Source organism: Neodiprion virginianus, chromosome 1 (genome assembly GCF_021901495.1).
Source record: "Neodiprion virginianus isolate iyNeoVirg1 chromosome 1, iyNeoVirg1.1, whole genome shotgun sequence".
In the NCBI taxonomy this organism is placed as follows: domain Eukaryota; kingdom Metazoa; phylum Arthropoda; class Insecta; order Hymenoptera; family Diprionidae; genus Neodiprion; species Neodiprion virginianus.
In genome coordinates, this window is record NC_060877.1 from 32,251,623 (window position 1) to 32,274,264 (window position 22,642).

General features: G+C 42.2%; 4 protein-coding genes across 9 annotated transcripts; all 4 read left to right on the forward strand.

Annotated features, from left to right (window-relative positions):
- Positions 1–1,008: 1,008 nt before the first annotated feature.
- LOC124307659 (uncharacterized) lies at positions 1,009–2,592 on the forward strand. The gene is made up of 3 exons (XM_046769592.1): positions 1,009–1,148; positions 1,371–1,467; positions 2,297–2,592. The coding sequence occupies exons 1-3, from the start codon at positions 1,134–1,136 to the stop codon at positions 2,539–2,541; spliced, it is 357 nt and encodes a 118-aa protein (XP_046625548.1). The 5' UTR covers positions 1,009–1,133; the 3' UTR covers positions 2,542–2,592.
- A 131-nt stretch (positions 2,593–2,723) lies between these two features.
- LOC124307654 (leucine-rich repeat extensin-like protein 1) lies at positions 2,724–5,897 on the forward strand. Its single transcript, XM_046769580.1, has 3 exons — positions 2,724–3,857; positions 4,281–4,347; positions 4,440–5,897. The coding sequence occupies exons 1-3, from the start codon at positions 3,840–3,842 to the stop codon at positions 5,678–5,680; spliced, it is 1,326 nt and encodes a 441-aa protein (XP_046625536.1). The 5' UTR covers positions 2,724–3,839; the 3' UTR covers positions 5,681–5,897.
- A 617-nt stretch (positions 5,898–6,514) lies between these two features.
- On the forward strand, positions 6,515–7,324 carry LOC124307666 (fungus-induced protein 1-like). The gene is made up of 3 exons (XM_046769601.1): positions 6,515–6,628; positions 6,737–6,884; positions 7,045–7,324. The coding sequence occupies exons 1-3, from the start codon at positions 6,611–6,613 to the stop codon at positions 7,158–7,160; spliced, it is 282 nt and encodes a 93-aa protein (XP_046625557.1). The 5' UTR covers positions 6,515–6,610; the 3' UTR covers positions 7,161–7,324.
- A 5,588-nt stretch (positions 7,325–12,912) lies between these two features.
- On the forward strand, positions 12,913–22,463 carry LOC124307606 (proline-rich extensin-like protein EPR1). Of its 6 annotated transcripts, none has more exons than XM_046769472.1 (4): positions 12,913–12,997; positions 18,549–18,706; positions 18,817–21,072; positions 21,109–22,463. In XM_046769472.1, exons 1-4 carry the CDS (start codon positions 12,995–12,997, stop codon positions 22,241–22,243), a joined length of 3,552 nt encoding a protein of 1,183 aa, XP_046625428.1. In that variant the 5' UTR covers positions 12,913–12,994; the 3' UTR covers positions 22,244–22,463. The 6 variants fall into 6 exon arrangements, with proteins under 6 accessions (XP_046625428.1, XP_046625456.1, XP_046625438.1 ...); XM_046769500.1 differs by having other exon boundaries at positions 18,817–20,496; positions 20,749–22,463; XM_046769482.1 differs by having other exon boundaries at positions 18,817–20,105; positions 20,211–22,463.
- The last annotated feature ends 179 nt before the right edge of the window (positions 22,464–22,642 follow it).

Genomic DNA, 22,642 nt, shown 5'->3' on the forward strand with positions numbered 1-22,642 from the left:
TGTATGTTGCAAAAATTTGTCCCCGTGCAATGTCCACGGTTGCCGGTTTTCGTGCACATTGTTGGCGAGAAATTTTGCGCAAATTATGCAACGCAAGCTTGAAGAGTTTTTATTAAATTTCTTCAGTATTAAAATTGCATGCAAATTCCTGACTGGTACTGAGCGAGACAATGTCAACTTGTATATAATTACGATTTAAATATGCAATAATTAAACGGCAGCTTACATCGTTCTCTCTGTCAGCGCTTTGAATCGATCTCAGTTTTGCCTGACATCCCTGACCTGGTTCTTGACACTCGAGAAAATCATTAATCTAGTGCCAATATTTTTGATACGAGGTCGAAGCAAACTTTCGTCGGATATCCTGTCAAGGCGGAAGTTCCTGGTCCAGAAGACGCAGGTTACCAAAACGAGGGTCGAGTATGATATAGAACAACCGCAGGCAAATAATTTCGTGTGAAAACAGAGGTCAGAAATATCCGCGACTTCCCTTCATTGCCACTTACCTACTGACATATAAATTCTCATTAGCACATTCTAACCGCAAGTGAACAAAAGGATCGATATTGCTATTATCTTATTCAACCATCGGATAAAAATATGTCATTCTTATCATGTGCGATCAGACGGCGCGCCCAAAGGTGAACCCAAGAGCCTTCGTTCCTAAAAGAATCCAACGAACAGTGAAAACACTGGAACTTGCACCTTATTGGCCTACATAGAGTGCAATGAGTTAGAGTCGACAGGTTTCATATGAAACTGATTGGTTCTTTGGATTTCTTAAGTCAGTTAATTATCAACTAAGCCATATCGAGCGTCGAACGTACAAGCCAACGCGTATACTCAGGTACAGCAAACACGATCCAGCGAGTCCTTGATATACACAGATGGCTATAGTGGTAACAGAAATCGAGTGTTAGACTTGTGAGAGGAACTGGGCCTGGCTCAAGGTCAAGGAGGCCGGCGCACTGTGCGGCGATAAAATTCTAAACTTATGAATAACACCTGATCTTGAAAAAAATTGCTTCACTTTGATTGGCTAATGACATACGTTCAACTAGTATATAATTCGGTTCATGATACCAGCTCTGAGTTTTACTCTTGCTCAGTCGTTCTGAACTTCTCTGTGAAACATGTCTCTCAACAAGGTGAGTGCAGCCAACTCTTCGATCATTCAACTTCTTTTTCAAATATTTGTAATACGTTTCACAATCCAACATACAAATCCTTGCACAGTGTCGTCAAATATAGTTGGTGTTTTGTAAATCAAAAATTTGGAAAGATTACTTGAAAACTGCTTATGATAGGCTTTCGCAGACCAAGTTTGCAGCCGAGACTCTGATAAACTGACACATAAACCATTGTTTCAGATCCTTATCCTGGTCGCGGCATCCGCTATCCTGAACTTTGTAAATGCTCGACCAGACAGTGCTGGAATGGTGGAGATGACGAATGGACTTGCCTATGGTAAAGTATACACAGCATCTGCTACTTAGCTCGTGCAAGTAAATCGTGAAATCAGTTTACCTTGAGCTTCAGCAATGCTGCTGCAGCAGATATAATCCAAGAGTTATCTGCCTACTCGGTTAAGCTCGCGTTTAGTAGTCGCCTTCCTCAGTTCTTCAACAGAGATCGCTGCGTTCCTCTAATCCTTTCTCTTGGACAAGTATATTGCTTACGCAAATCAAGTACAAGTAAAGCCGCGGGTTCGAACTCGCTTAGGGAATTTATCGATAAATTGCCGTGATCAAGTCCCGGAAGAAAATTATTGTGCACAGTAAACGAAATATCGAAGAGAATTTGTATAGCGACTTAAAATTACAAAAAAAAATCGTAATCAGGTTGTTATTACAGATGTTCTAAGGCAAGACAATCAGATTCGAACAATAGGTATAGAAAAAAAAGTTCATCATTCTATTGGCTGCAATTATTGATGCGTGATAGAAGCTCATTCAGTCATTGAATGCAATGCAAGCTTGTCCAGAAATAAACCGGCTTAGTGGGTCTCCACGTTACTGTGACCGTAAAACGGTATTGAAGTTTTTATCCGCGTTTTCCTAAGTAATGAATCACGTGAGATGACGTGAGAGTTGCATTTCTTTTTTACTCGTTTATTTGCGAAAGAGCAGGAAATTCTAATGGAATTGTAGGGCAGAGACGGAAACTAGGCATGTCGAGTGCCGATTGCGTGAAGGACGGTGACAATAATTATTATCGAAAGTTGTTGCATACATATTATAATCACAGACCACCGGATGACCGGTTATACTTACTTCCATACATTTTTACCCCGTAGGCGGAATTCCGTACGGTAGCGTCAGCGGAATGGTGGCGAAATACGGAAACTCGAATACCGGCCAAATCTCCAGCTACGCACCAGCCAATCCTCGTTCAGCACCGTCGCTGGTCATGAGTCAAAATTCGAGAAGACCATCGATCGTTCCGGCTCCGGGATCTGGAGCGCCTGTGCAGATCTTCAGTCATCCGGGCGTCGTGGCGCCAGGCGTTGTCGGCATGATCCATTCGGTCGGTTATCAGTAGTGTTAAATTTCTGTGACGAAATAAATCCTTATTTATTACTTGCGAACACCATTTCCGATTTGTTTTCATTTCGTTTTTTTATTTCAATTTCACCGCGTTTACTGGCCGACCTTTTGCCACGCCAGTGATTCAATTGCCTGTCGCAATTATTATGTATTATATTGTTACGTAGTTTTCAGTCAACGCTGATCACCTTATAATGTTTCTTATACACGAAAGCAAGAAACATAACGTGCAATTTATACGCTTTTCGATGAGCAAATTTTATGACCAATTATGATCGTTTATTTTTACATTGCACTTTACTGGGTTCTTGAGTAGTTTCGTAACACCAAAGCTAATTTCGATTTTCGCAATTTGAACCAAAGTTCCCGTTCTGAGAAACCGTGAAGGTTGACTTGAACCACCTGTTCGCCTCGATGAAAAACCTCTCGGATTTTGGGCTGACTTGGTACCTTGTATTTTTTTATTTTTCCCGTGATGACTTCAGATTGAACAATTAGATTAAGTGAGTGACAAACTTTTCAGTTAAAACTGTAGACTCGATAGCTTATAACGACTGTAGCTAGGGTAAAACAGGTTTGTTTCATAACGTAGCAGGGACTCTACAGTCCTACAGTAGTAATCGACAGTTTGTTGAACTGACCGAGTAAACGATCACAGCGAATTATTTAATCTTTCCAGTTCCTTGTTCACTTCCACGTTGTACAAACTGATCTCTTAACAGAAAAGAGATACCTTCGCAATTACTCTAGTCAAAAATAATGAATCGAATATGTCTTTTATAACTTCTTTGGTAAAGATTGAAAGCATAAACTTAGAAAGATCGAATGATGGTCCGATCCGCAAGGTTTTCTCCTTTGTGATCAAAGAAATTGACACTTGATAACTGATGCAGTCAAGTAATTTGCGTTCAATTAATTGGACAACTTCTGATAGTTATGCAGTAGTGTCGAGTGCCCAAATATCACAAGGACGTATGCTGATGAATGATCGACGGTGAACCAAACAGTTCAATGCGTCTTTTCAGTCACAATGAGTACCTGGTGTTACATTTAATCCGTGGTTCCTAGCGGCCCGCTAACACCCCGTATCTCCTCCATACCACGCCGCGTGTATATTGCATGAACGCGTGCAATGAGAGGTAGAGAAGCAGGGAAATAACGACGAACGACATGCCATGTATCCCCATTCCTTAATCCAGATACACGCATAAGGAGTCGGTAACAATCAGGAGAGAAAGTATAAATGACATCTAGCGAGGAGCAAACCCTTTAGTCTTTCGTGGAGAGAGCACCATGCAATACCCACCACAGGTGAGTAGCAGTAATCAATTTACTGACTAATAATTTCCGATTTGAATAAATCACCGGTGATATCATTGCACGTGGGAAAAAGGTGACTACTTTTATTTGTTATGTCAACTTGTAGTGCAGTATTTTGATGAGATAACGATACGTGCGCGTTGTGTAACTACTGAACACTTTTCCAACACTACATGTATTAATCTATGAATGAGGTAGCAAATCGCACACGCACACTGGCCTTGGTGATTTATGTCGCATCGATAAAAGTTGTAGTTTGTATGCGTTGTATAAAGTGGTACTAATTGTAGAAATTTCTAGAAGATTTACACAGAGCATAGCATTATTTCTGCAATTGACAATAAGAGTAGATTTTTCTGAATACGAATAAAAATTAGTTGACAACCAAGATCATATTTGCTTTTCTTACTTCAGATTCTGTTATGCATCGCGTTATGGCTAAGTGTCTTCTCGAGACGTTTAGTGGCAAAAGAACCTCCCGGTAAGTTATCAAAACCAATTTCACCAGTGGCATATCGTAACGTGAAATTGATCGATGGTGTAATTGAGACCCATTAATCTTCATATCTGCAGATTCTGAGCTGCTGAAAAAATACGCTAAAGACGTCGAGACGGTTTTGTCGCCGACTCTCATCGAGGAACTCCAAGGCGCTCAGTCGAACCGTTCGGCGGTCAACTTGGAACAAACGGTTCCGAGGACTCCAGAACAAGCAGAGAGCGTCAGTGACAAAAAACCGGAGATACATTTCGATAATCAAGTTTATCCGTACCACTACGAAAGGTCCTATCACTACCACTATCCTCCGAGCCCACAGGATGGGGCCTCAGGGCCAGTGGGTTACTCTGACACTTTTTACGGACCGTCATTCAGGCCACGGATCCACGTGAGCGACATTCGGGATCCAGGTTACTACAGATCCGAGCTCTACAACCCGTTCGGATCCCCGGCAATCCCGAATGCAGGTGTAAAAGCAACTTCGAGCGCGAAGGAAAGTATTGAGGTTAATGGGAACGGTAAAGAGACATCCGGAGGACAGGGACCTTCGGAGGTTATCCATGGTCCAAATCCTCTGCCACCAAACGGCTTCGCACATCCCGAAATCTTGACGCAGTCAGCACCCCCTAACCCTTTTCCTAGCATGGATTTTGACAGGTACAGACATGGGGTTTTTGACAGACCGTTGGGGCCCAGTAACTACTTCAGACCAGGTGGGGATATCGGACCACCTCCCCATGATTTCAAGGAAAAAATCTCGCAGCCACTTCAAGAAAGACCCATGGATCCGTACCAAAATTTACCACCCTTGGATTATCAGGGGTATGGTGAAAACCGCCCTCTGAGACCGCACCATCTGTCTCCACCCTTCCCCGATCCCTTTTTCCCTGCGGGTTATCAAAGACCTTTTTACAGCAGCTATCGTCCTTCTGAACACTTTCATAATCTCTTCAACGATACCTTTACGAGAAACTTTTCGCATAGACAGCCTTTCCGTGGATTCTATCCCAATCGTAATTACAACCACCCATCACCTCCAGCACCTTCCCCAGCCCCTTCACCTCCACCACCTGCACAACCCCCGATGCCTCCGCCAGCGCTACCAGAAAGCATGCAGGAATCGCCTCCTCCTACAACCCCTTTAAGTCAACCGACACCTGATGTCAATCCAGAAAACCCTGCAGCACCTGTACCTGCCGCTTCAAATTCAATCTACGAAGTGAAGCTTTTTTTGCCCGCGATCGATAACGTGGATCATGAATTTCAGCCCGGCACATCAGAAGAATTTAAGTACACCAGCAAGAGTTGGAAGTTTTAAGTTAAATTTCTAATTTATCATCAGTCCACTGGACTTAATTTATATAAAGAAGAACAAACCAACTTTGACAGTAAATTTATTATTTAATATTACTCAATTTCGTGTACATACCTTTATAATACATAATTTAATCAACCTCAAGTAATCAGTCTCGCTACTCTACCTATATCTTTTCGTGTAGAATAAATTTAACTCATAGCTGCTGCAGTGCCGGAAATGAGTTATACCTAAATACAGATACTTAAATACCAAGACTGTCATTCCGTGTCTCTATCGCATTGAAAAATATTCTCTCACAGCAAGTTCCTGCGCAATGCAGGAAATGGATTGAAATTCATGCAAGACCTGATAGCTTAGCGACAAACTCTGTGACTAGAACTAATAACGCATAGCGTTGGCAATTAGCTTGCGCGTTCATTGCGCAACGAGCAGCTGACGTGGCAGCTTATTGGTGACAGATGATGGTAATTTTCAAATGCCCCTAAATCCTTTAATAATTAGTTACGTGAGCTGACATATTATTTCTATTGTGAAGAGAAATGACACGTAAGCAAGCATCGGTTAACAAGCGATTCCTCATTAAGTGCTGGGAAGATATTTGGATGTCAAGGCATTGGGCGGGGCAAGGCATCAGCGACCCCGACCAACTCCTCATGGTACTCTTGTGTTCTTTCATAATGCACGCATATTCACGTAACTTTTGCAACGACTAACAATGCATGCTGTTATTATCGCGGATATGAACAAGTACAAAGGAAGGAAAATTTTTTTTTCCATTCAGAACGGAGAGGGGCTTGAAGGATTCTATGGATACTATAAAAGAACCTCACATCTTTCTTCTGTATCACTGGACATCGAAACCACTACCGTTGGTTCCGAGAAGTGAGGTGTCAGCTCATCAAGCATTGTGGTGAATCGCATAGGTTGAACATGGCTTCAAGTAAAATCGTAAGTGCAACGACAATGACTTAACTTGTAACTTGAAATGCTACTTCGTAAAATTTTGCGTGAATTAAATTCTAACAAGATCAATGTGGGATGATTTTTCTTTACCAGTTCGCATTTCTTCTGCTGGCCAGCATCATCGGCACCGTACTAGCCCGCCCTGGTCACAGCGGTTACATCGGTTATTCACATCCTATAGTCTACAGCAGTTACAGTTATCCGAGCCATGGATACGGACATGGCCTATACTCGTCCTACAGTAAGTCATCATTTGTCTGATCCATGCATGACCAAAGTTCGATTGCCGATTGATTGTCTTATTCAACATTTTTTCAATACTCCAATGTACAAGCCTTCCAATATTTCATAAGCCCATAACAATGCGCTGCGGGGAAATACCCATTTATGCCTTTTTTCAGGCTATCCATACTATGGCTATGGCCACGGATATGGATACGGCCATGGCTATGGCTACGGTGGTTATGGCTACAGTGGTTATGGCCACGGAAGTTTGCTTGGAGACTACTGGTGGTAAAGACGAGATTTGATGTCCACTGGTTTCATGACTCTCTAATAATCGACTACCCTGCAATGCCCAAGGATTTATAACACATAAACTACGGACACTACGGACGATCTTTTTTTATTATTAATTATATATTTCACCATGTATACTTCAATAAATACTTTTCTTTGTTACATGTACTGTGATTGAACATGCACATTTCGTCTCATTCAAATCCGAATCTACAACTAGCACTCCGAACTATCACCGCTGCACTTTCTAAGTATCAAAAATAACAGTCATGGAGTGCATAAAGTCCATCCGATGACCGAAGTAAGGAAAAACAGGTTAGACTGTCTCATTTCCATTTTGATGATACACGTAGAAACTGTATAATGATTACTCGTCCACGAATAATGAAGAACTTATAGTTTAAGCGTAAAAAAAACGTCCTTGTCGATGAATTCTGAAAGACTCAGCGCCTGGCATTAGGCAAATTAACTCGCAGGCGTGCGACACTGGTGTGCTAAGTTCAGGCACCATCATCGACAGGTTCAAGGCGCCGACAAATGAAATGCAAGGTAATGCGAGTGCCGCAGTGATTTCTGTAGAGTGTAATCTGTTGCGATACTAAGCAGTGAAGACAGCCAAAATCAAAATCATTATGCATACTTTTTCGAAATACTGTAAAAATTGCCAATATTACGTGACAATCCTGCAGAAGATAATTTATGCGCGAATAAACTATGGAAGAGAGAACCAATTACTGAAGAACGATTGAATTGAAACAGCGTTGCGGAGTTAAAATCGTGATTAAAGACAGGATGTTTAAATTACACATACGTTAACGCCCATAAAACTGTCCACATCTGCATCTAAGCATGCAGCATTGCAACATTATAATAACGAATTAAATAGCTTAGATTGCTGCAACGTTTAATTGGCATGTTATTTGGGTAACAATCCGTGCATTACGTATCTAAAGATTCAGTGAATTATGTTTGTTGTCAATCCGTATATCATATATGACAACGTATCTGTCCTTGTTTCTAGAAACTCTTCCGTTCATGGTCATTCAAATATCTATGGTGTATGTTATTTACAAACGCTAGTAGGTGCGAGATAATGATTTCTTACAACGCCTATTGCGTCAGAAAATCTATGAGTCGATTAAATCTGACCCAAACTAGCAAAATGACGATAAATTTAACATGCCTCATTGCGATGGGTATTAATTATTACGACGTCTGCACTTGCTGTTAGAAATTTGGTACTTATAGATGTGGAAGAAATGCCTCGCCTCTACATTATAGTTTAAACACGCAAACCGAGATTCTCCCAGTTATCATTTAATTGCTCCTCTGCGCAATCTCTTGTTCTTAGGCTAAATCCTTATACCGCTGATATTATTATTATATTACAATTCAAACACCGTATGCATAGTTTGGACCTGAGACATGCCCATAACGCCACGGTATAATTAGAGAGTGTGTATAAATCTGCTTCTGCTGTACGAATACCGCATGGGTGAAGGTACGTACGTGAAATCCCTGGACTAAAACATTGCCCAATCAATGGACAAAATAAATTAGTCGATTTCAAAACGCCCTCGCAGCTAACAAACATCAAATGTATATTTTCATCACATTTATATTTTGCGGCAAGGTACCAAGGCGAGGTGAATTTATTTACTTTGAAATTGATGTGGACTTTTGAATAATAAATCGGTCCTATGAGGTATACATAATAAGTTTGGATAATTAGCAAGAAATTTCTTACCTACTTTTTAAATTATCGAACTTCCATTTGTGGCCTTGAGCTATACTCGCGCGGATCATCTTTAACGCTCGCAGTCTTCTACCAAGGGTAGCATTGAATCTTCATTAAGTACGCGTGAAAAAAAACGCCGTTCAATTTTTTCGAGCCAGTTCCTTTCTTAAATTTAAATACTCATTTGCAACATGCTTGAACAGATTAGCGACCTGAATATTAGGTAAAAGGTGCGAAATGTAAAACCTATTACTAACGCGTCTGTAAGGTGTTTCGAAAACTGTACGTTTTGCATCAACGAACTCTATTCATGCCTTGGCAAATAACTATCGGATCGAGTCGAGATTCTAAACATACCGCGAACTAAATTACAGCCAAAGATTGCGACCAAAACATCGACAAGGCGGCATTGTGTTTGCCGCGAAATTTCAAAACTGAAACTGGTAACAAATTGCGGTATCATTCGAGTGGGTCAAGCGAGTGTTTAACACGAAGGTGGCGCAGACGCAATGATTTAGCGCGTGTAATAATTACGATGTATGTGAATTGTGTAAAATAGTTCTGAGTCGAAACGTTTGAATCCATTAGATGGTTTTCAAGCTTGTTGCCAATTGCATAATGTAAGTTTGTAAGCAAACAAACACACCCGTTTAGCACGTCACTTTCACCGCATGTATGATCTACCTGTAGATATGTACATACATGCTGTATCGAAATGCAAAAATTCGAGCTTACCGACTAAAGTGATTTCCGACGCCTGCAAAAAACAATAATTACAATGTACTTACCTAGCAGTAATAGTGGCAGTATCGAGTTTAACGAAGGGAAACATTGACAAGGGAAAGGACATCAAAGAACGCTGTAACGTCGAACATCATGGGAGAATAATTCTCGGGCTATTAATTGTCAATACTCTTCACACGATTGTGTCGTAATGCTTACACATGTAGGGACACAAATGTTACTGAAAATTAAATTCACTTACTAGCGAATTTTATTATAGAAAATATAGACCCGCTCGATTTTGATTCTGAGTTTTCCGCTGATACCGTATTTTACGTTGTTATCCAGCTAAATAGCACAGTCGACAGTTAAAAGTTAAATGTCACAATCATTATTTTTTAATTATAGTTTCGAAATAAAGAGAAACGAAAGTTTAACTTTTGATTGCCCGGTGTTCATGCATTGTAAATTCTCAACATTAACCATACCCACATTTGTGATTTTTCGATCCTAACGAGTCCTAACGAAAATTGGCAAACATATTACATTCTTGCGTCAGTTACAATCAATTTAGAAATTTCTTCTACCTTTTAATAATCAATAAACACAGTATCGAAGAGTACAGTAATTAGAAGTACTACAATAGTGAAAAATACATTCATCAAACCCGACATTGGATCCAAAGAGAGTGTAGTTCTTCGGCCATTAGCACGCCTCGAAGTTACGCATACCCAACAACGAAGTAATATGCATAGTAAGCAAAGTAATAAATTCGTTATTTATCTTCCAGTGATAAATCTCCGAACAACTTGGAGCGCTGTGTATTTCGCGTACGAAGTGCGCAGTTGATCGGCTCCAGTCCGGCATACCACGACCTACGATCAGAGCTCACCTTTTCAGGTCAAGTCTTCATACTGGTATGTTGCAGCAGCAATCAGCGATTCGCCACAGGCCGCGTACTCGGTCTGCAAAGTGATTTGAAACGATGGGATAATTAGCTTCCACAATCACGGTAAGAACAATCAATATTTTGCGAGCATTGCGATGACTGATCAAACGAAACCACAAGTCCTACCGTAAGAACGTGGGTGTGACTTTGTTGCCCGGTTAGGTGAATTTCACAAACCGCGTATTTATATTCCGTTGCATTGGGTAATCGTTCGGTAGGAATGCTATGGAAATAACATTGAACGTGTCGGCGATACCTGTGTAATCAAACATTCGTATGGGTGCACCTTAGGGAATATCTTGAGGAGCCGCAAAAAAAAACAATAAAAAAAAAAAATTAGGAAGTATAGAAAGGTACACATGCCGCATGGCTCACCTTGGCAAAAGTATTTGACGAACAAGCACATTCTACCGAAGACAGCAGAGAAAATAAAGGTTCTGACGATGTAAGTCATCCGGGAGAAGGCCAGTACGGACAAATCTGTTCAACTGCGAGGCATGTCGAAACTATATTATTGATTAATTACAGGGATCTTTAATGCCAGTTCCAAAAATAAGATATTATAATATAAATCCGGGACTATAAAACACCAAGTTATTGATGTTGCAATGCAGAAAATGGGGTACGGTGTTTATGCGTTGGAAAGCAAGAAAAATAGCCAATGAAATAACCGGAATCAGACATCTGTGTATTCATTATGCAAATATTTCGACAAATTTTATATGTCACTTAATTATTTTTGTCTTAAATTTAAACGAAGAGAAAAAAATAGGCTTCCGGAGGACACCGACTGTTTATAAATTCATGCATTCATTGATGATCAGATGCATCTCCAAAACAGCGTGTTTAATCGTAGAACCGTAATTTTGCGAACTCCATGAAAATGTCATCAGCTAATAATCACAGATTGTAACTAATCCGCGACCTTCGCAAGACGATGTTATAAAGTGTATAAGAATTTCTCGGCAGTCGTACAGCAGATGAAATAATCCACCATAAATCAGAAAACACGTGAAACAGTGTGACAAACCAGTTTTTTTTTTATACAATATTGTGCGTTTTACGAGTCTATGTCACATTTTTCGTTGAATTGGTGTGAGAAATTGTCTGATAAACCGACTACCGAAATTACATCTTGTAAAATTGGCAATGTCGATTGCTCTTTCAAGGTTTTAACGCGCACTTCTCAAACGCTTCAACTACTAAAAGCAAATAGCGAAATGTCCTTTACATTGATGATATGTATTGAGTATGTAATTGTGGAATTATAGTTAAAGTCAAAGCCAGTCAAAAAATGTTACAGGCTCTCGGTCTGTTGATTTACCAAAACGAAATAGCAAACACTGTTCGAGTTCAAGGATCATCGATCCTGCAATTGGATCTACACGGCCAACAGAGAAAGGAATGTACACAATTCCTTCGTGCCAACTGTAAACCTTAATCGAGATGCGTCGTCTATCCTTGAGAGCACAAGAACGGTTTTACTTGCACCTACAATCGAGATGATCGGGCAGTGATCAACGTATTGGGAAGGAATTTTTTTTTTTTTTACCGCGGCCCACTATCCGAGAAAAAAACGCTGTCGATACTCGCAAAGCGCATACATATACAGACCTACAAACACGTGCCTGAACCTGCAGTGTAAGTTTTGCGATAAGCTTATGAAACGGCATTAAACTTCTTACGATCATCACCGTGAAAAGTTTAACGGCACGCGAATATCACAGGAGGATCGGAATGAACATTTACAGCAGCTGATAAATACCCTGCTAATAAAGCGATTACTCGCATACTCGAAGCGTAGGTATAAGTTTAAACGCCTCTGAAACGATCCATACGATCATTTCGACACGGGGGTTAACGACAAAGTCGAGTCCTGACATTTTGCACCTCTGAAGTGCGCGTCGAGCAATTACGCATATTCGACACCAATAGCAATGATCCTCCGTTAATTTTGCCATTAGCCATCGGGGCCCTCGGGCCAATATACAACGCGACTTCCATTCGCCCGTCGTAACAATGCCAATTAACGATCAATCATCGCCCCCAATGAGACTGTCGGGGGTGCAAGGATTCCGTTTTACGGAGGTGTGCCACAGCCGGTGGTCCCATTGGCATATCCACTTCTTCGCCTGCAACTCTCTCGATGCACCGATCGAGGGGCCTTCTTGTTGCAGCATCCGCGAACGCCGGGGAGTCTGGCCACCTCTACCGTAGGATGAATCTGCCGTTGGTCCAGTCCATCTCACACTCTGACTCCCCTCCTCCCTATCTGATTCGTCCCTTCCATTTACTCGACGATTGGGTGAATCCTATAAATGCCTGACGATGTCGCATGTGAAGAAGTTTTAGCGCGGGGCAACTGGTCCCGCGAATACGTCTGTGTTTAATCCAATCTCCGTTAATAGTGCGGCCTAAAACGATGGTAAGTTGAGTGCACAAGTGCGTATTTTACTGCGTTAGTGCGTGCGTGTCGATCGATTTTGGAGGTGTTGTTCTTTTGAGACGATGAATGCGCGACGAATGATGCAGCAGGATTCGTCCTTCATTTATAATTAGGGGATCTCCACTCGACGCAGTCATTTATATTGGCGAGGAGATCTCTCTGCGATGACCTTCGATCGGAAAAATTTATGTCACGTTAAAACTGATGTACTTCGGAAATACCGCGATTTAACAATACGCTCGTCATTTATACGTATCAATGGTTTCAGTGGTGAAGATTGCTCGAAGCGAATCTCTTTGATATGTAAGACGTCTTCCGATGACTATTCATTCATTCGATTCTAATTGACGTTCCACTTTCACTTTACACAGTCTTTCCGAACTATCGTCATACGACAACACCTTACTGACGTGGGAAAATTATAAGTCCAGTACGCATCGTCGTTATCTCATCACGGTACTCAAAAGGCGCTGAAAGCATCATATTATTCATGCGTAACTTTCCTTGCGAAGGTGCAATTAATACTTCACTTTACATGCATATCATTTCACAATTAGAGATTCATTTTATGCTTCAAGTGAACGTTAGATTGGAGTTTGCATACTTCGGGTCTTATGTACGGACTTCACCCTCATTTTCGTTTCGCGAATTTCTATCAAGTGTTGGATCTTGTTCAGGACTCAATGTGCCAGTAATATGCCAGCTACCTGTGAAGGTTACTAACACGAGGTTTCAGAAATCTGAAGAATCACTTGCAAAATACGTGTTTCAAAATTGAATATCAAGATGAAAATCATAAAGATATCGTGTCACAAACGTTCGATTATTCCCATTTCTTACAATATTATGTTATCGAGACTTGTCACCGATTGATGCGATCGCTCTCCAGCGACACGGATGGATGTTGGTTAAAAAGTGAAACTGTACATCCTGGTGACCTGAAAACTGCAATGTAAAATGATTATTACAAAGTGATTGACGGGTCGTGAGCCTCGATAAATAACGTGCAACCATACTATAGGCGTAAATGACATCATACATTACAGAGTTTTTCCTTTGCATTCAGCGGGGGTCCTTCACACTTTGTCTTCTCGAGAACTCGTGGCGCGGCGCTTTTTCTAATCATAAAACGCGGATGCTCGCTTGGCACCTTTTGCAACGGGTCAGCAAATCTCTCGGCACTTGGATATGTTTGAAGAAGCGGCACATCGGCTGCTCCAAGCCGAAGCTTCTTATCCTAGGTGCTACGTCACCTGAACCCTTGCGCAATCGTAACATTCTACACGTTCTATACGTACCTCTAATACCGCGAAGAAACCTGTTTAAGAGTTGAGACGTCTTGTCCACCAGAAAATACAGCGATTCTCCAGATCACACCCACCACGTAGGTTAATCGGGATTTCTTTATCAAATCTGGCAACATGCTCAACGGTGCCGAAATACCAAATTTTGCAAGTCTGAGCAATTTTTTACGCCCGTTACAGAATCTTTCATCAGTGGATTTTTGCTTTGTGTATATAAAAGCAAACTCTTGGAATTCTTTCCCAGTGTTTGAATTTGTTCTAAAAACACATAAATTAGAAATCACAAATTTACATTTGCGCTTCTGGCGACAGAGACGCAGTTCAGCAGAACCCACCGCAAATTTGATACTCCTTGATAGAAGAGAAGAAATATTTGCATTGATTTACATACCTTTGATGAGATCCACCCTCTGTGACGTACAGCCGGAACATGCAGCGAAAAAAATCTCAAGGCTGCGTAATTGCGGTCTTTCCAATTATCTTCACTTTATTATTATACTTGTCATACTTTAGTTATTATTATAACATGGCGTTTCAGAACTGGAACCGAGGTAAAAAAAAGTTCAGTTTTTTTTAATCCGGTGGAACGCGTAGGCGACGTACTCGTTGAAATGCGGTTTCTCATATACGAAATCAAGTGAACTCACACACAAGGTCGTTATAGAATCGTAAAACCACAAAATAATATGATCCCAAAGATTATAATCAAACAGCTTTCGATTTCCTTAGAAGCAAGTTTCGCCTTCTCTAAAGTATTCAGAGATGTTGCGAGTTAAGGTTCTTCGTCGATTATTCTCTTGTCAATGGTCTTAGACGGGTTCGTATAAATGTCGCGAAATGCATGAACGGTGTATTTGCAAGTCATGCGATACTTCACTATCGGAAAAATTGTGCATCGTTGAACCAGCGGACGACGTTGTCACATTTCTGCAATATAACATGAGCCATATTCCAAGCCCACGTCCTTGGGGCACTTTCACTCGGTGTGATTAAGGGGGGCAATAAATGATGGCATCTCTAAAAAATTTTGAATAACAAGAAGCCAAGTTTGAAAAAAAACATTTTTTCTTGTCTTCCGTTCTGGACCACGTTTGGTAACGCAGTTTCAATTTAAGAGCGATAAGAATCAACGGTCGGCAATTTTGCCAATTACCTTTTTTTGTCCATCACTTTCAACACGTGGCGCGGTTCATAATAAGCGACCTGACACGTGAACTACACAAGAAGCCGAAGCTCAAATTGGTCAAGTAATCCTCAATTAACCTGCGCCCTTTCGAAATAGCGATAAATACTGCCGCAGCATCTCCGTCCCTCTTGCTCGAGGATTAACCGACCAAAACCCGCAGTGTCCGCGATTTGTCTTACGTAAGGTTTCCCGTTTGTCGTTCAAAAACTTTTACCTTCAGCAGTACTGTTGTGTCCGCAATGTACAGCCGATTACTTACATGCCAAAATTCTCTGCCAATGACGTATTAATTAAATTCAATACTAGACTGCTTCAGGAGTTATTATATGCGAGGAACATCACAATCGCCATCATTTTTATATTTTTGTTACCGCCTGCGGTCAATGCTGCGTAAGAGCCGCGTTACATCAAGCGAAGAAGTGTGAATTGTGTTCTCCAACGAAGTACTCGTGGTAGTTCGGTTTGTTCGATAACACGAGATAATATGCCGGCACACTCTCTGCGCGAGAAAGACGGAAGCATGTATGAATAACCGCTTGAAACTTGTACGTTACACTTGTTGGAAGAAAGAAACGCTGTTTCGTCATCGAGAACTTTCTTGTACCGCTTGGAGGCAATTGTTAACCAGTATTTCGAACCGCATTTGGAATAATTTTGCATCACTGATTTGATAATCAAGCAAATAGTTAAAAAACGGTGAGAAAAAATTTTGGTTCTTATCACTCTAGCGCTGGAGGGGTAAAAAAAACAAATCCGCAGATTCGCACGAAACAATGGTTGAAGAAGCCTCGAATGCGCCATTTAATACCTCTTACCCGAGAACGTTATCCGCTTGTTAATGAAAGAGATTTACGGCGCGTAATTACAACGATCTCATCAAACGGTTCCTAGCCAATTCGTCTGGGTCATGAAACTACAATTTCTCCGAAGCGATTACCGAACAGGCTCCTCAGCATCGTAATTGAATGATTACAGCCTGGTAGAATTCGAGCTGCAACGCCTTTCTCCCTATCTTGTATATGTAATGTATGCACGTTTCCAGTCATCGTAACTTCACGGCGCCGCGCTGCCGCCTTTAAGAAAAACTCGCGAAACAAAGTATGGAATAATGACGTAACTGTGCCGAAGGATCATGTCACGAATTGCTTCGCGATGAATCTGGAATCCGAAGGCCACTATCTTAGTCCTCAAACGATCCTAAAAAATGAAAATAAATCAGTCTAGATATGTATTCTCGTCCTAAAACGGTCCTGATACCGAGGACGGCGGTAAATCTCGAGAACTGCATTGTGCAAGAGCAGAATTGACACCTTGGTTTACAACCGCATTTAGCGTTAGTTGAGACAGGCTCGAAGTTAACAACCACACGGTGATATTGACTCCATACTATCAGCCGTGCGTCGTCGCTTTCTCTCGCGCAGATGCAAATGTGACATCATGTGCGGGAGCCGGTCGGAAAATAATTGGGCAACATTGCATGATGATCGCACGTGTATGAGCAAAAATATATGCGCAGTTCTTGGTATGCTTGCGCGATGTAACGTGAAAATTATTGCAATGTCCCGTGGTATTTCATATTATAACTGTATTAATTATGGTGCTGAAATTACGTTGACGTAATGGGTATGCGCACCTGTCCACTGTCCATAATAGCGACTCGATGGCTATAACACCACCTGATCGAGACACGATCTGATTTTCTCAATAACACTTGTCCGCCGATAGAACTGTGACAGCAGCTAAATTGATAGGTCCTTCAATTTTGATACAGGAAGGTTTACTACATAACCAAGCCGAGTGACCGTAGTAACGTACAGAAATTAATGCCTCATTCGGCAAATATCATCTTTATTATCCGACATCCAAAGGTCTCGGGTAAGAATTCAAGCTGTCAATAGTCAAATTTATTTCATCGAAATCCCGGAATATTAATTTCAGTTATTTTTAGTGAATTGCCGAATCTATCGTTCGTTTTTCATACATCGTGTGGTGAAAAAACAAAAAAAAATCAAATTATTGCCGTAAGCCCGGTATACGTGACGATACCATGTATACCTCGTATCAAGCAACTAATTGCTTCGTAACCGATAAAGCATAACGTAGTCACTCGTAAGGAGCATAATTACTCACAATTTTTCACCGGATCGCAAAAGTTATTAATCACAGGCCGACTTTGTTTGCTACTGCTAACGAATCTATATGTACAATATTTTACTAACAGATTAAATATTTGTACCATGTTTATTTATCCAAATTGTAAACAGAATCTTAAAGTTATGCAATTACATCAGAAGCATGAACTCTGTTCTTTCAATCGCAATACTGATCCACGAATAATGTTAAACGTTTAATTCAAGGTCATCCCGAAACTACAAATGTTATGATGTATCGTTATGCCCCGGGCAATCTACAATAATAACGAATCATACACTTTCACACAGTTAAACGTGACATAATGATAATAATGCAACCGGTACCACCATAGGCCCTAACCTTTCACATGACCATCGGTTGCCTTCTTATTATTGCCAGCATCTTTCATATAAATTAAATCTAAATGTCAGTGAGCGTTATTCCGAGCCAGAACTATCATTTCTGTGTGATGTCTCACAAAGCCGAATCATCGCTTTACTCTCTGAACCTCCAGAATTCAATGACTCGCTGAATGAAAATTAAGCACAGCCTTAAATTGTTCATCCTGATTCTGGGTGGATATTATTAGCAAAGACGCTTTATAGTCAGAGGCGGATTCGTGGTGGTAAATAATATAACACCGTGACGTAAGCTGGTATGATTGTGGGTGAGGCGTGAGATTATCCCACGGGATAACGATGGGAGTTACGTGGCGTTACACACGTTGAATTTCTCGAGAGTATTTCCTGCGATCAGGTGCCCTGCTTTCTGAACTCATACAATAATATAATTTTACTGCAAAGTATTCCGCATGCTACTGAATAGCAGTGTACATTAGATAATTTTCAGTACGGAAATAAATTGTTCAGACATAATCAATACTAAGTTATTTCTTTGCTTGTTATAGTGGAAGCTTCTGTGGACCGCCACGCTTGTGGCGGCCCTCTCAACGTGCGATGGGCACGAGAGAAGCAAAAGAGCAATATATGGTTATGCGCAGCCTCAAGAAACGTTCGAAGGCTACGATTATTCCCCGCCAAGTAACCCACTCGTTCTTCCAACCAGGTTAGTTGCAATTATCCACGAAATACTGACCTTAGCCAAAGTGTATTTCTGCTTCACATGCACTCTGCTTTATTTTGTCTCGTCCTTACATGTGGTCATTGAATTTTCAGTAACGAGCAAGTCACTGAAAAGCCTGGAATAAATGAATACAACTATCCAACATCGATAAATCAAATCACGCTACCAACGAGGCCACCCCCACCACCACCAACACCGTCACCGAGACCACCACAACCTCCGGTTCAAACGAGACCACCGCAAACATCTCAGGTGACTGGATACGACTATCCGAAACCAGAAAAACCATTCCCGCCAATACAGAGACCAACGTCACCGCCAGTGATCGCGACTAGGCCTCCACCACCACCTCAGAGACCCGAGTATGAATATCCTCAACCAAACAACCCATTCCCGTTTCCATCAAGACCGCCACCACCGCCTCAAGTACCGACCAAACTACCACCGGTGATCCAGACGAGGCCAACGCCTCCCCCTGTGATTCAAACAAGGCCTCCACCACCGCCGCAACGACCAGCATATGAATACCCTCAACCAAACAACCCATTCCCGTTCCCAGCAAGACCAACACCACCACCTGTAAGTCAAACACGGCCACCACAACCTCCGATACAGACCAGACCACGACCAACAAAAATACAATCAACTCCGCCACCGATATCTGAAGTAACTGGATACAACTATCCAAAACCGGAAAAACCATTTCCACCACCACAGAGGCCAACACTACCACCAGTGATCCAGACAAGGCCAACGCCTCCGCCTGTGATTCAAACAAGGCCCCCACCACCACCGACAAGACCAGAGTATGAATACCCTCAACCAAACAACCCATTCCCGTTCCCGGCAAGACCAACATCACCACCTGTAATTCAAACACGGCCACCACCACCTCCGGTACAGACCAGACCACCGCCGGTGATCCAAACGAGACCAACGTCCCCACCCGTGATTCAAACGAAGCCTCCACCACCTCAGAGACCAGAATATCAATACCCGCAACCAAACAACCCATTCCCGTTCCCGGCAAGACCAACACCACCACCTGTAATTCAAACACGACCACCACCACCTCCGATACAGAGCAGACCACAACCAATAAAAATACAATCAACTCCGCCACCGATATCTGAAGTAACTGGATACAACTATCCAAAGCCGGAAAAACCATTCCCGCCACCACAAAGGCCCACGCCGCCACAGGTGATTCAAACAAGGCCAACGCCTCCGCCTGTGGTTCAAACAAGGCCCCCAACACCACCGCAGAGACCAGAGTATGAATACCCTCAACCAAATAACCCATTCCCATTCCCAGCAAAACCAACATCACCACCTGTAATTCAAACACGGCCACCACCACCCCCGGTACAGACCAGACCACGACCAATAAAAATACAATCAACTCCACCACCGATATCTGAAGTAACTGGATACAACTATCCAAAACCAGAAAAACCATTCCCGCCACCACAAAGACCCACGCCAGCACCGGTGATCCAGACAAGGCCAACGCCTCCGCCTGTGATTCAAACAAGGCCCCCACCACCACCGCAGAGACCAGAATATGAATACCCTCAACCAAACAACCCATTCCCGTTCCCAACAAGACCAACACCACCACCTGTAATTCAAACACGGCCACCACCACCTGTGGTACAAACAAGACCTCCACCAATAATTCAAACGAGACCTCCAACGCCATCAACAGAAAAACCTGGGTACAACTATCCAACTCCGCAGGAACCATTCCCTTTTCCAAGCACAACCAGCAGGCCATTTACGTATCAAACTCCGAGTACAACAAGCAGGCCATATACTTATCAAACCCCAAGTACAACCAATAGGCCATTTACGTATCAAACTCCGAGTACAACAAGCAGACCATATACTTATCAAACCCCAAGTACAACCAATAGGCCATTTACGTATCAAACTCCAAGTACAACAAGCAGGCCATATACTTATCAAACTCCGAGTACAACAAGCAGGCCATATACTTATCAAACCCCAAGTACAACCAGTAGGCCATTTACGTATCAAACTCCGAGTACAACAAGCAGGCCATATACTTATCAAACTCCGAGTACAACAAGCAGGCCATATACTTATCAAACTCCGAGTACAACAAGCAGGCCATATACTTATCAAACCCCAAGTACAACCAGTAGGCCATTTACGTATCAAACTCCGAGTACAACAAGCAGGCCATATACTTACCAAACTCCGAGTACAACAAGCAGGCCATATACTTATCAAACTCCGAGTACAACAAGCAGGCCATATACTTATCAAACACCAAGTACAACCAGTAGGCCATTTACGTATCAAACTCCGAGTACAACAAGCAGGCCATATATTTATCAAACTCCGAGTACAACAAGCAGGCCATATACTTATCAAACACCAAGTACAACCAGTAGGCCATTCACGTATCAAACTCCGAGCACAACGAGTAGGCCATTTACATATCAGCCGTCAAGTACACCAGTGCCATTCCAAGGATCCACTTATCTGCCTCCGGTCGACACAACGCCTCGACCGAAGCCATACCAACCTCCGACCCCATCTCAACCGCCATTCCGACCCTCGTACCAACCTCCAACACCAACACGACCACCTTACCAACCACCAACCCCGACAAGACCCCCATACCAGCCATCAACACCACCACCCTACCAACCACCAACCCCGACACGACCTCCATACCAGCCATCAACCCCGAAGCCAGCTCCTTATCTACCTCCAAACCAACCTTCGACTCCAATCAGACCTCCGTATCAACCACCAACACCAACACGACCACCTTACCAACCACCGACACAGCCACCAACGCGACCACCTTATCAACCACCAACCCCGACAAGACCCCCATACCAGCCATCAACTCCAAAACCAGCTCCTTACCTACCTCCAAACCAACCTTCGACTCCAATCAGACCTCCGTATCAACCACCAACACCAACACGACCACCTTACCAACCACCGACACAGCCACCAACGCGACCACCTTATCAACCACCAACCCCGACAAGACCCCCATACCAGCCATCAACTCCAAAACCAGCTCCTTACCTACCTCCAAACCAACCTCCGACGCCGACCAGACCTCCATACCAACCACCAACGCCAACACGACCACCTTACCAACCACCGACACAACCACCAACGCGACCTCCTTACCAACCTCCAACGCCGACACGACCACCTTACCAGCCCTCAACTCCGACCAGGCCTCCATATGTGCCGACTAACCAGACACCGACTCCAATCAAACCACGACCTCCCCAGCAACCTGTTACAAGACCTCCGCCATATTTACCTCCGTCCTCTGAAAGACCTGCTTACACGAGAATCGATGTGCCGCCAAATCCTACTGTACTTTACAGCATTACACCTAGTACTACTAGCCCACGACCTGCGACAGGCAGTCCATATTCTCCACCAACAATTCCTACACCCACATCTCCGAAAAATGATGGATATCACTACGCGATCCCAGATATACCATTCGATTACTAAAAATCTGAAATCAAGTAAGTTAGTACTATTGTTCGTATTGCAGTGGTTCAATACTATAATAAAAATGCGTTTACATGAACGGACGATACTTCTTTTTTAAGAAAACTATAGGAAAGTAATTGCTGTCTTCAAATGTATTCTGTAACGAGACAAACTCTTTTTATACCTTTATGTGCAATGTATGTGATTACGAAATGAATAAACACATATTGTTAGTAAATTTTATATTCACATGTATATTAAGAGAATGATCTAATTTCAGTTTGTTTTCCATCTGAAAATTCGTACAATCTTAACAGAGCTCTACACTCCAGTATACGACGAAGTGATTGGAAAGGTAATACAAATGACTACTATTCCAGATTGTCTCAAAATACAAGTCAGATCTTAGAACAGAAT

What these genes read in the sequence shown, in the direction of transcription:
- LOC124307659 (XM_046769592.1), top strand. An exon ending in GACGAATGGACTTGCCTATG is followed by an intron (nt 1,468 to 2,296) that starts GTAAAGTATACA and finishes TTTACCCCGTAG; the next exon opens with GCGGAATTCCGTACGGTAGC.
- LOC124307654 (XM_046769580.1), top strand. An exon ending in AGTGGCAAAAGAACCTCCCG is followed by an intron (nt 4,348 to 4,439) that starts GTAAGTTATCAA and finishes TCATATCTGCAG; the next exon opens with ATTCTGAGCTGCTGAAAAAA.
- LOC124307666 (XM_046769601.1), top strand. An exon ending in TGGCCTATACTCGTCCTACA is followed by an intron (nt 6,885 to 7,044) that starts GTAAGTCATCAT and finishes GCCTTTTTTCAG; the next exon opens with GCTATCCATACTATGGCTAT.
- LOC124307606 (XM_046769461.1), top strand. An exon ending in CCACTCGTTCTTCCAACCAG is followed by an intron (nt 18,707 to 18,816) that starts GTTAGTTGCAAT and finishes TTGAATTTTCAG; the next exon opens with TAACGAGCAAGTCACTGAAA.